Source organism: Papio anubis, chromosome 8, assembly GCF_008728515.1.
Source record: "Papio anubis isolate 15944 chromosome 8, Panubis1.0, whole genome shotgun sequence".
In the NCBI taxonomy this organism is placed as follows: Eukaryota; Metazoa; Chordata; class Mammalia; order Primates; family Cercopithecidae; genus Papio; species Papio anubis.
In genome coordinates this window covers 27,291,540-27,303,986 of record NC_044983.1, presented here as the reverse complement: position 1 = coordinate 27,303,986, position 12,447 = coordinate 27,291,540, and the positions used below count along the sequence as shown (strand labels likewise).

General features: G+C 44.7%; 1 protein-coding gene across 3 annotated transcripts in view; it reads left to right on the top strand.

Annotated features, from left to right (window-relative positions):
• KIF13B (kinesin family member 13B) overlaps window positions 1–12,447 on the top strand; it is a 190,548-nt gene that overhangs the window by 173,664 nt on the left and 4,437 nt on the right. For 2 of the 3 annotated variants that reach the window (XM_021942839.2, XM_031669932.1), the window contains one exon: window positions 11,293–11,355. The exons of the other annotated variant lie outside the window; for it this stretch is intronic. In XM_021942839.2, the coding sequence (XP_021798531.2) occupies window positions 11,293–11,355 (63 nt within the window). The remainder of the gene's footprint in view (window positions 1–11,292; window positions 11,356–12,447) is intronic. 3 annotated transcript variants of the gene reach the window in all.

The window sequence follows — 12,447 nt, the reverse complement described above, 5'->3', positions numbered from 1 at the left end:
GTTTTTATTCCAGTTTAGTTTGGAGACTTAAAACTTCTCTGAAACAGTTGCAATAATGCAGAAACTCACACTATCCTATCTAAACAAAGCCCCAGCCCCCAACCTGGGCTCTCTTTGATATTATTAGATGACACTCAGATTACTGTACTTGGTTCTGGATTTATTACTACTAGAAATGCAGTGACCAGTTGGAATTGTTTCAGAGAATAACATCAAAAATGATTTATGAGGAAGGATTAAAGGAGTTATTTATAGCTTCACCAAACAATGACTAAGAGAGCTGACTGTATAAGCATTCAAGGGATACCAGCACCGAGGAGGGAAGGATTGTTAGGGATGGTTTTGCTAAAGCAGTGGAGGGTCCTAGGGCCATAGTGATGAAATTAACAGAGAGGATGGTGACAGCTGACAGTGGGAAAATGGTTTACAGATAGCAAGGTACTCTTTTTTTTGAGATGGGCTCTTGTTCTGTCGCCCAGGCTGGAGTGCAATGGTGCTATCACAGCTCACTGTGGCCTCAACCTCTTGGGCTCAAGGGATCCTGCCATCCCAGCCTGCCTGTCTTTTTTTTTTTAAAAAAAGGAGGGGGTGGATTTCTGTTACTTAAAAACAGGAAGTTAGACTGGGTGCGGCGGCTCACACCTTTATCTCAGCACTTTGAGAGGCCAAGGCAGGCAGATCACTTGAGCTCAGGAGTTCGAGACCAGCCTGAGCAACATAATAAGACCCTTGTCTCTACTAAAAATTAAAAAAATAGTATTTGCGTGTGGTGACACATACCTGCCTCAAAAATAAAAATAAAAACAAAGTTTATGAGAATATGAAATAATCCAGGTAAGGACTAAGGAATAGAATGAGTCCTGTTTTTACCAGTCATTCCTTATATTTTGTTATGTTAAGTGGAAAAGAGGTACAAGTTGTGTAATGGAGGAATGATTATTATCAAAAAATACTTTTAATTAGAGTGTCCTTGACATTTTCAGACAAGAATGTTCAGTTCCCTCCCTCATGCAAAGATACACAGACCCATAACCGCAGAGAAGCTTTAATGAAAACCTGGATGCTTATTAACCTGTTCTTTGGAATCAGCAGGTTCTCAGGTGAAGATGTTATTGTTTTCCTGTTACTTTATCTTCATATTGTTTATCAAATGGAAATGAAAAGGTTCCTGGATCTTTTTTTATAAGATGAAAGTCAACAGTTTATTCAGAAGGTTTAAAAACAAAGATATTCTTAAATTTACAAGATCTTTTGGTTTGAACATATTCATAAGGACTTATGTTTCTCATTTTTATGGAGATTTGTTTTTGTTTGTAATCAATTTCTGTCTGAGTTCCAGAAATGCAAAAATACTGCACTGAAAGAGGTGGCAGCTGACAAAATTGCTGTCTTTGACCTTCTGATGCAAGTTTAGTAACTAATCTGGAAAATAATGAACTGCAATTAATGAAATCTGTACTCATATTCAAGTGTGTTTCTCAGACAGCACATAAAATAATTGAAGGAACTTCCTGCTCTCTAATTAGTTAGATTGAATTAATTTGGCATAATAGCTTTTTTTCATGTATCTAGAAGTTTGTGTTCAGATGAAGCTATTTATGTACTTCAAAGTTAGGAACTGTAAATGGCATCTTTGATGAATCTGGAGAGTTAAAGAGTTAATGGTCAGATTTAATTTCCACTATCAAAAGCACAGTCACATTGCTGGCCTGTCTTGATTTATGTGTCCGTCCGTTTTGGTTAGGGCTGCCTTATCAACAGCAGGGATATTTTTCTCCTATTTCAACATAGCCTCATGTGTGGTAGGTAGATAAAGGCTTGTGTAGAAAGAGCACGCCCCTGCCCATCTCTGATGCTAATTGAAAAGATGTCTGTGTAATTATCCATCTTTCATGACTGTGATTCTTTCTTATATAAAACAGGGAGAAACAAGCACAAATACTAATTCTTGCCTTGTACACAAGGATGCTGTTTTAAACTAGCCATACTTCCTTGATTAAATGAATTATGTAAACACATATCCTTGTGTCTCAAGTAAAGGTTCAACATCCTAACTAAAAGAAGAAAACACTGCCGGGCACGGTGGCTCACGCTTGTAATCCCAGCACTTTGGGAGGCCGAGGCGGGCAGATCACGAGGTCAGGAGTTCGAGACCAGCCTGGCCAACATGATGAAACCCCATCTCTACTGATAAAAAACAAAAATTAGCTGGGCGTGGTGGCAGGCGCCTGTAATCCCAGCTACTCAGGAGGGTGAGGCAGGAGAATCGCTTGAACCCGGGAGGTGGAGGCTGCAGTGAGCTGAGATGGCACCACTGCACTCCAACCTGGGTGACAGAGCGATACTCCCATCTCAAAAAAAAAAAAAAAAAAAAAAGAAAACACATCTAGGCCTTGTTTCCCAGCCTTCATTTTTCTTAAACCTTCAGGTTATTTAAAAAATAACATATGAGCATTTTCTCTGTAGTTGAATACCGCCCATCTTAAGCAGCTATTGATATAGTGTGCTGCATTTCACTTGTTCTGGGGTTAACAAAGAGTTTTTTAAAAAAAATTCAGGGCAATTGATTTCTCTTCAGTGTAGGGAGGAATTTTTAGGCAATCCTGTCATTGTTGTAAGACTCTTATCACTCTTTCAGTTTTCTAAAATCACAGCATTTTGCTGTCTAGCCTCGCCCCATGCATTTATGGGTAACATAGTGGACATAGTTAGAGATGTCAGAGTTGTCTTCATAATCAGGTTTAGTAGCTGATCTGAAAAATAATGAAATTTAACTTAAATTCACTTCAGCAAGTAAGAGGGTTTCTGAGGCAGTAAAGAAGTCGATTGAAGAGGTGCATCTGCCAGCCATTTTTTAGGAATGGGCTTTGTTTTATTCTCTAGACCAAGGGTTGCCATACTTTATTTTATAAAGGGACAGATTGTAAATATTTTAGGATTTGCATGCCATGTGGTCTCTGTCAAAACTAGCCATAGACAGTATTAAACAAATGAGTCTGGCTGTGTTCTAGTAAAACTTGATAACCTGAAATTTGAATTTTACATAATTTTTATGTTATGAAACATTCTTTTGATTTGTTTCAATCTTAAGAATGTAAAAGCCATTTCTTATTTCATAGGGCATATTAAGCTGGTGACAGGCTGGATGAAGACTTTTTTTTTTCTTTCTTTTTTTTTTTTTTTTGAGACGGAGTCTCGCTCTGTCGCCCAGGCTGGAGTGCAGTGGCGCGATCTCGGCTCACTGCAAGCTCCACCTCCCGGTTTCACGCCATTCTTCCGCCTCAGCCTCCGAGTAGCTGGGACTACAGGTGCCCGCCACCACGCCCGGCTAGTTTTTTGTATTTTTAGTAGAGACGGGGTTTCACCATGTTAGCCAGGATGGTCTCGATCTCCTGACCTCGTGATCCACCCGCCTCGGCCTCCCAAAGTGCTGGGATTACAGGCTTGAGCCACCGCACCCGGCCTTTTTTCTTTTTTTAGACAGGGTCTTGCTCTGTTGCCCAGGCTGGAGTGCAGTGGTGTGATCATGGCTCATTGCAGCTTTGACCTCCTGGGCTCAAGTGATCCTCCCATCTCAGTCTCCCAAATAGCTGAGACTACAGTACACACCACCATGGCTGGCTAATTTTTAAATTTTAATTTTGTAGAGACGGGATCTCCCTATGTCACCCAGGCTGGTTTTAAACTGCTGTGCTCAAGCAGTCCTCCTGCTTCAGCCTCCCAAAGTGCTGGGATTGTGTGTGTGAGCCACCCCGCCCAACAAGGCCCTATTTTTAAAGCTTTTAGATTAGCGAACATTCTTTAAGCATCCTTAATCCTTCATGGGCACTTGAAAAACTAGTAACTCATTTTGGATGAAGTGAGCGTTATATTTTTTAAAATCTCTGTGTCTAATTTTCTTATATGAATGTTTAAATCAGTTTTAAGTATTATTATGTAGAAGTTTTTTTTTTTTTTTTTTTTTTTTTAATTTACTTTTTCTGACAAGGTCTTGCTCTGTTGCCTAGGCTGGAGTGCAGTGGTGTGATCACAGCTCACTGCAGCCTTGAACTCTGGGGCACAAGTGATCCTCCTACCTCAGCTTCCCAAGTAGCTGGGACCACAGGAGTGTGCCACCATGCCTGGCTAATTAAAAAAAAAATTTTTTTTAATAAAAATGGGACCTTGGTATGTTGCCCAGGCTGTTATGTAGAAGTTTTTAAAGTAAACTGGCTAGATACTAAAAATCAGAAGCGATACCTTTTCTGGTAGCTCTGGAAATATTAGTATTTAAAATTTTATTTATGTAATACTTAGAATAAGTTAGACTATAACACATATCTAAGGTCTTATAGACCACATGAATGGTATTATTCACTTATATCCAGTGATAAAATAATTTACTTGTTGATAGGAAAAATAGGCCTTTTAATTGTTTTGTGTAACCGAAATTAAATAGGAATATAAATGTTAGACCTTGAGTGCCTAGTGTTGAAGAGCACAGGGACTAGTTTTGCTCACACTGCATCCCCAGTGCCTACCACAGTCTTTAGAATGTAGTAGGTGCCTGGTACATATTTGCGAATGAGTAAATTAATGAAATCTTAGTTTCTTTCTTTTGAAAGAAAATGGAATTCATCCTGGAATGACTTTGGGACTGATTCAGTTAATTCAAAACTTGTGATTTCTAGATCAGATGAAATTATTGACTGTTTAAAAATGTACTTTTAGTAAGCCAACTTAGAGATATCTAGGAAGACCAGACACAAAATTCCAATGAAGTACTTTACAAATGTGCCGAGAGCTTCCAGTGTACCTGGCACCACACCAGGAATTTTAATGCGCCATCTCAACAACAGGACTGAGTTAGACAAGCACCATGCAATAGATATATAATGCGAGTCATGTATGTAACTTAAAATTTCCTAGTAGCCACATTAAGGAAGTAAAAAGAATACAGGTCAGATTATTTTTAATAACATTTGTTTAACCTAGTGTATTGAAAGTACTCTCATATCAACTGTAGTATAAAAAAAGATTGAGATATTCCCATCCTTCTTTCTGTACAAAGTCCTCGAAATCAGGTGCGTATTTTACATTTCTAGCACATTGCAATTCAGACACTAAAGTTCCGTCGGAAATACTTGATCTGCATTTAGAATTCATAAAATTTATGGTTGAAAAAGCAGACCCACATGCCGAGGCTGTTCTAAACATACTTAAAACCGTTTCAGTTATATAACCAGTTAAGGTTGTACTTTATTAATTAAAATAAAAAATGGACTTCCTGAATCACATTAGCCTCATTCTCAGTGCTGGGTTACCACCAGGGGCCGGTGGCTGCCATGTCAGGGCCGCTGCCCTGTTGGGGAAATGGGGAGGGTGCGCACCTGTCTCTGGTTACAGAGCCTTGGGAGTGGCAGAACTGAGCTTCCCATTGAGAAAGCGAGGTTAAATGCTCAAATGTGACCATAAGAGATTTCGCTGACAGTGATTAAGAATAACCAAGTCATTGTATTTGTGGAATGAATGAATCAGTAGAGCGTTTGTAGGAGGGAAGGATCGAGCAGCAGAAATACACCACGCGGGACCTGCCGGCGTTTCCTCGTGTGCTGCAGTGGGAAATCCTGGCAGCTGCTACGCAGAGAGTGACATGGTCACTTCTGTTTTTCGGAAAGCTCCCTCTGGCTGCAGTTTGGAAAGTGGATTTGAAGAGAATGGAGCTAGAAGACACTATTCGAGTGTGGGTAGAACCCTCAGCAGGGATTGTCACGTGGGTCAGAAACCCGCGGTCACCTTCTGGTGTTGAGTCCTTCGAGGCACTGCTTGGAGGGGTATGTGGCAGGCAGGGTCACGGTGGCTGTGGCGGGCATCAGCAGCCACCGGCCCGCCTCCCTGCTTAGAGAATTCATGTGGATGGGATCACCCCCTTGCAGACAGGTGTGGAAGCCCAGAGGTGATTAGGTTTTTACACGAAAGTTACAATGCCAAGCCATGCATTTAAAATAACTACACCTGCCAACTGGACAAAAGTGCTGCTGCCATCATGGCTCACACATTCCTCCAGATCAGCCTGTCAGGATCTAGAGCCTCCAGGCGCACAGGGTGGCTGCGTGTCCCGGTCACTGAAGGCCTCACGTGCCGGAGCCTGGATCACAGGCTCCAATCCAGGGCTGGACGTGTTCTCCCTGCTCGCCTCCCGGAACGCTTCATTTTCCTCTCTTCCAGGCCCCTGGTCAAGACAACCTTAGAAAAGTGTTTATATTGATTAGGTTATTACTGAGGCTTAATGTTTGGGTTGTACATGTCTTTTTTTTTTTGGAAACTGGGTCTCATTCTGTCACCCAGGGTGGATTGCAGTGGCGTGATCATTGCTCACTGCAGCCTCGACCTTCTGGGCTCAAGTAATTCTCAGCTCCCAAGTAGTTCGTACTATAGGTGTGCACCACCATGCCCAGCTAATTTATTTTTTGTAGAGATGGAGTTTCTCCATGTTTTCCAGGCTGGTCTCGAACTCCTGGGCTCAAGGGATCCTCCTGCCTCAGCCTCCCAAAGTGCTGGGATTGCAGGCGCGAGAGCCACTGCGCACTGTGTCTGATTTGTATCCGTTGTGTATTACTTTTATCAGAACGTTTTTGGAGGTTAGCAGGTGTTTCCTTATATGCCCTTGCTCTGCTTCCTTTTGTTTCTTAGGTTTTTCACACTTCAGCAGCGGGAAAATGAAAGGTTGGCTACTAGTTACTTGTAACAAAAAATAAATCTTACATATCTTGTATATTCCATTAAAAAATAATTTTCTATACTTGGATTTAAATCATTGGTTAGTATTTAAAACAAGACTTAAAGGATCGTATTAGTTTAAGCACCATTAAAAAATGACATTTAAGAATTTTTGAAATTCAGGATAAGGCGTGATTGTTAGCCATGAAAGGTTTATTTTCAAACAAGAAAAAATATGCATCAGAAAATTCAATGTTGGAGAAGTTCTGAAGTGATTATTTTTTTTGCTTCAGCTGGGACCTTTTTTCCCCTTTACTTCCTCTGATGCCCACATTTCAGAGTCTGTTCTATCCCACATTCCTATGTAACTGTACAATTTAGTCTTCTTTGTCACTTGCTAAGTAATTTATGCATTTGTTCATTCAACAAACACTGAGCTACTGTTTTATGTAAGGAAATACAAGGATGAATGAGACGTAGTCTGTCTCCTTCCAAGACCCTGAAGTTTAGAGAAGCCCCTTTAGAGCCACATGAGCAGATGAAGAGACAGTGCAGGATGATGTAGATACCGTCACGTGTGAGTGTCTGCGGATGACACAGTGAAGCCAGTGGGCGCTGCTCCCTGCAGTTGCAGGAGAATTCGATCATGCTTGAGCAGAGACTTAGAAATGAATCTGTATTCACTAGGTGGAACACGATTCCCCAGGGGGGTGGAGTGGCATGAGGAAGGTTCTGGAAAAACCATCCATTGAGGGAATTCTGAGTGGAAAAGTCGTCCATTGAGGGAATTCTGAGTGGCCTAGTAGAGCAAGCAAGGCAAGGTGTATCCCCTTGGAGATTTTGTATGTCATGTCAAAGGGTTAATTTTATTCTTCTTGGCAGAGGGGTCTCCAAAACAGCTTTTATTCCAGGTTTTGAAATTCTGATCTGATCTCCCGTGTGTTCATGTAGAATGTGAAAGCCAGAGTTAAAAAATAGCGCAATATGATTAGAGCAGTGACTGGCACCTTTTCCCTGAAATATTTCTAAGCCGTTCTGTTGCCTGTAAGCTACTCATCTGTTCAGTTTCAGCAACGCTCAGTAGACAGTGTGATTGCAGGTTCAGCCAGCACTTGAGAACTTAGTCCTTTTCCATCTGTGTCACTCACTCATAGGGCCACGTGAACACATTTAACCATTAGGTAAGTGCTCTCTGAGCCTCGGTTTCTGTAGTGTGAAATGTAGATAATTATACTCATATTCACTTGCCTCATGGGACTTCTCCTTAATATTTATAGCTGCAAAATACTTCACAGTCATTTTTATTAATAGTTACCAGATGTGTCGTAAGGATTAATGAACTTATGATCTGAAATGTTTTGAGCCCCTGAAACAGGAGGTGACTGCCTGTACGGGGGAGATGTAGAAGAGCATGAAGGTGCAGACAGACACTTGAAAATTTCAGCTATTACATGTGAAGGACGATGGCACAGTTACAGTCAGTTACAGTTTCAGTATTCTTCAGTATTCAGTATTTGGCATCCTTAAAAAGGTTGCTGAACTCATACCCAAGGCCTGTGCCAAAAGCCCCCCTCATGTGGTATTCGCACCCGTTGTATTTATGACCCCTTCCTCCTCTGAATCCTCTTTTTTTTTTTTTTTTCTGAGATGGAGTTTCGCTATTGTTGGCCAGGCTGGAGTGGTGCAATGGCACTATCTTGGCTCACTGCAACCTCTGCCTCCCAGGTTCAAGCAGTTCTCCTGCGTCAGCCTCCTGAGTAGCTAGGATTATAGGCATCTGCCGCCATGCCCTGTAATTTTTTTTTTTTTTTTTGATTTTTAGTAGAGACAGGGTTTCACCATGTTGGCCAGGCTAGTCTGAAACTCCTGACCTCAGGTGATCCTCCTGTCTTGGCCTCCCAAACTGCTGGGATTACAGGCATGAGCCACTGTGCCCGGCCTCCTCCCTGCTTTTGAAGTTTCCATTCCGCTGTCACATTCCTTGATTTTAGTGATTTGCTCACGTGTTCCCCACCAATGAGGTTGCCCATCTGTTGAGAGCAAAGCCCATGCCTCTGATGTTTATGTTACCCGAGGTACCTGGTGCCATGCCCACCGCGTGGTAGGACCTGATGCAGTCTCTGTTGAGCTGAACTTTTTTACGTGGAGGGTGAGAACCAAAGTGGCAGGCAGTCCAGTCCCTGAGTCCATTTCAGCAAATATTTAATAAGCATCTATCTACTGGGTTTTTCTAATCACACTGGGTCCTGAAGGAAAGTGTAACTTGTTTGCATGTTCTGTTTCAGAGGGCAGGAATCATATGATTTTAGAAAAGGTTTCATGTTAGGCACTTAACATCCCATCCTTGGAGTATTTACATTTTTAGGCTTTAAGGGGAATAAACTTCACCGTAGTGGAAACAGTTGCTCCCCAATCTTGTCCACTTTTGGTAACATGTAGCTGAAGGATGCAAGTATTCTGGAGTTTGAGAAATGTTTTTGCTGCTTTTGTCATGAAATATACCCTTGAACACCTTCCCATTTGTGGGGACGTTAAATACTATGGGGAGAAAAATGAAGACACCAGCCCCGGCATGCGAGGACTGCCTGGCAGTGCGGGATGCACGCTTGAGCCTCACTTTCTTCTCTGGGAGGCCACAGGCGGGACTGTGGAGAGCAACAGCCGGGACGGAAGGAACTCAGTGCTGGGAGGGGCGCAGAGGAGAGTCTGTTCTGGTCAAGGAATTGAGGTGGAGGCTGAAGATCTTGTTCTTCTGGCGTTGTCATGTGCAGTGGCCTAACTGCCACTAGGGGACCCTCCCTCATTCTGTCCCACTGGTTGCTCACATAGTTATCAGTGGACCCTGGTCCTAGCTGTCCCTGACCTCAGACCACCGCAGGAGCGCCCCAGTGTTTGCAGGGTAAAGTACCCATTCCTTTTGTTCATTTCCTTGGTCCTTCCACCTTTTTTCTTTTCTTCTTCTTTGACACAGGGTCTTGCTTTTTTGCCCGGGCTGGAGTGTGGTGGTGTGATCATAGCTCACTACAGCCTCCAACTCGTGGGCTTAAGTGATCCTTCTGCCTCAGCCTCCTGAGGAGCTAGGACTGCAGGTGTGCGCCACCACATCTGGCTCCAGTCCTTCCAGGTCTTTAAGCCTGATCGCTGCGTTTCCTCTCGAGTCCTCTCCACCGTGCCTTTTCTCAAGTCCTGCCACTGCCCCCTTACCTTCCACAGAATCAATTCCCTCTTACACTTTTCTTCCAAAAGCAGCCCCAAGGCACAAGTGGTCATAGTGGTGCCCTTTGGTGAAGCGAGGCTCTTCCATGCTTGTAAACATGGTGAGCACCCTGCTGAGCGGACTGGCTTCTTCTGGGGCTCTTCTCCCTATGGCTGGAGTCCAGGCTTCCCAGTAGGAAGGCCTGGGCAGTCCGACTGCACGCCTGCAGGCTCTGTCTAGAAGGCCTGACTCCATCGAGGCCTCAGGTGCCCAGACACACAAGAGCCAAAGCACCAGGACTGCCAAGGGCTGGGAGGAAGGAGGCGGGAGAGGTGGAGTCCACACCTCTGGGCAGTTGAAGTTCAGTAACCGAGCATCCACCAGCTGTGCCCTGTGGACCCAACAAGGAAGAAGCCCGACCTGCGGCTGTCCTGGCAGAATGGAGCCCTCGTGAGGCCCAGCATGTGAGGCCAGGCCCAGTTCCTGCAGCTGGGGAGTTGGGAGGGTGAGGGGCAGAAGTGACGTGTTCCTAGCTTCTTCCGGGATGAGCACATCTGTTCAGCTGCTTGTGTGTCCCACAGCCACTCCGCAGCAAAGAATGATGCTCTGGTTCCTTCTCTCCTCCAGCCTTCCCTTTTCTTGGCTCTGATGATTCTTTCCTCTCGCTCTTTAATGTTCCCTGGCCCATGTGTCCACAAGTCACCAGGCCCTTTCCTGTGGCTCTTACCTCCTCACCCCAGCTCTGTTGCTGGAATTGCATTACTGATCTGCTTCTTTGGACTTTAAATATTCTTCTGGTCAGGTTGTGTCCCCGCCTGGTCAGTCTCTCTGGCTTTCAGCTGTCTTCTTGATTTGCTCAGGACTCAGTGGGGACCCCCTTCCTCTCCTGAGTAGGGTTAGTTTCCAATGCCCAGGGCCTCCTGCATACCTGCGCCTGCCATCTTGGGCTCTGGGTTTGTGCTCCAGCCAGCCTGGCCTCCTTCCTCCTCCCCTCCTGTGACTACACTCCTTCCTCTCCCCAGCCATCAGGGCCTGGCGTGGCTTTCACCTCCTGCCGGAAGTCTTTCTAGATCTTTCCTATCTCAATGTTTGTCTGTACAGGCCCAGTCCTCGGTTCACATGTGCATATGTGATCGGAGGGAGGGAGGGAGTGTCACATGCGTCTAAGTGCACCACGTGTGTTGGTGATCTTGGCATGCAGTGTGTTTCTCTGGCTGGAGGAGTAGCCCCTGGCTGGGTCCCTTGTTCCTTGGAGGGTGTGGAGCCCCTCGCACTTGCTCACTTGATGGGCCGATTCCCCTCGGGCAGGTCCTGGCCCTCCAGCCTGTGCAGCGGAAGCCTCTCCGCTACCCCTGTTCTGTCCTCTCGACCCCTGACCTGCGCACTTGCCTCCTCAGCCCGTGCCCCGCATCATGGTGCAGGCAGCCGGCCCGGACGTCAGGGTGACCAGGATGGAGGAGGTGAGTCAGTCGGGCCAGGGATGGCCACCCCGCCTACAGCGAGCGGGTGGCCCTGATGCTGAAACGGTTGAGTCCACACCCGCGGTTTTTGATGTTAGCATTCCTGTTTTGGTAATTAGCTATAATATAGGTCACTGCCTTTTCCCTCTCTATTTTCCTTGTTACACTTTTCTATTTTCAACTTGTTAATCATATGATTGCTAAACTTTTAGGTGCTTGACTGCTAATGTAGTCTGCTGCCTTAATAGCCCACAGCTAGGCAGAGGAGATTTCTATAAACAGAACAATCTCCTCCTTCTAAATGTTTGCTTAATTCTCAGTTTTATATTTCATTCTGATTGATGATATCAGCGTGAAAAGGCGAATGCTGAACTGGGGGAGAAAATAGTCTCTTATGATCTCCCACAGATCAACAGCACTTCTCATCTTATGAACAGCAAATCTATTTTCTCCCACTGCGCTTTCATTCTCTTAGGAAATGCTCTATCTTCTTAGGAAAATTTTCTTTATTAAAACAACAGCAACAGAGGCACAATAATTTGAAAGAATATTCAGATCTCCATGAATTTACTTGTATCTGAACGACCCTTTAACTATCCCAGTGTACGCTGGGCATTCACGAATTTGCTGTGGACGGGATGGGGTGCCCCCTCCCCCCGGAGTGGTGCTGGTCTCTTTGCTGAGGCAGGTTTGAGCATCCCCGGTCAGCGGGACGGTCAGAGCAGGCCCCTTGCCAGTGAAGGCAGTAGCTTCTGTGGTTCATCATGGTAGTTTTCCAAGCTTGGACTTTTCCAGAAATCTCCAGAAATGTCTCCTTCAGTGGCAAGGGTATAATCCAGAGAAGGCACCTGGGTTTCAACTCCCAAATCAACTCCAGTCGAATGGGGGCGTGGCCTGGAGTGCTAGTCAGTGCTTTCCACCATCCTGCTCCCTCCTTTGTTGACACTGCAGCTCTGCCCCCAATTCCTGGCTTTTTACTTCGAGCAGCCTTGGATAAGGGCTTTCCCCTCTGGAGGCCTGTTGTAGAATAATGTGATGATCCTTCCAGCCCAGCCCAAGCCAGTGACTTCCGTGGAAGCCAATGGGATGATG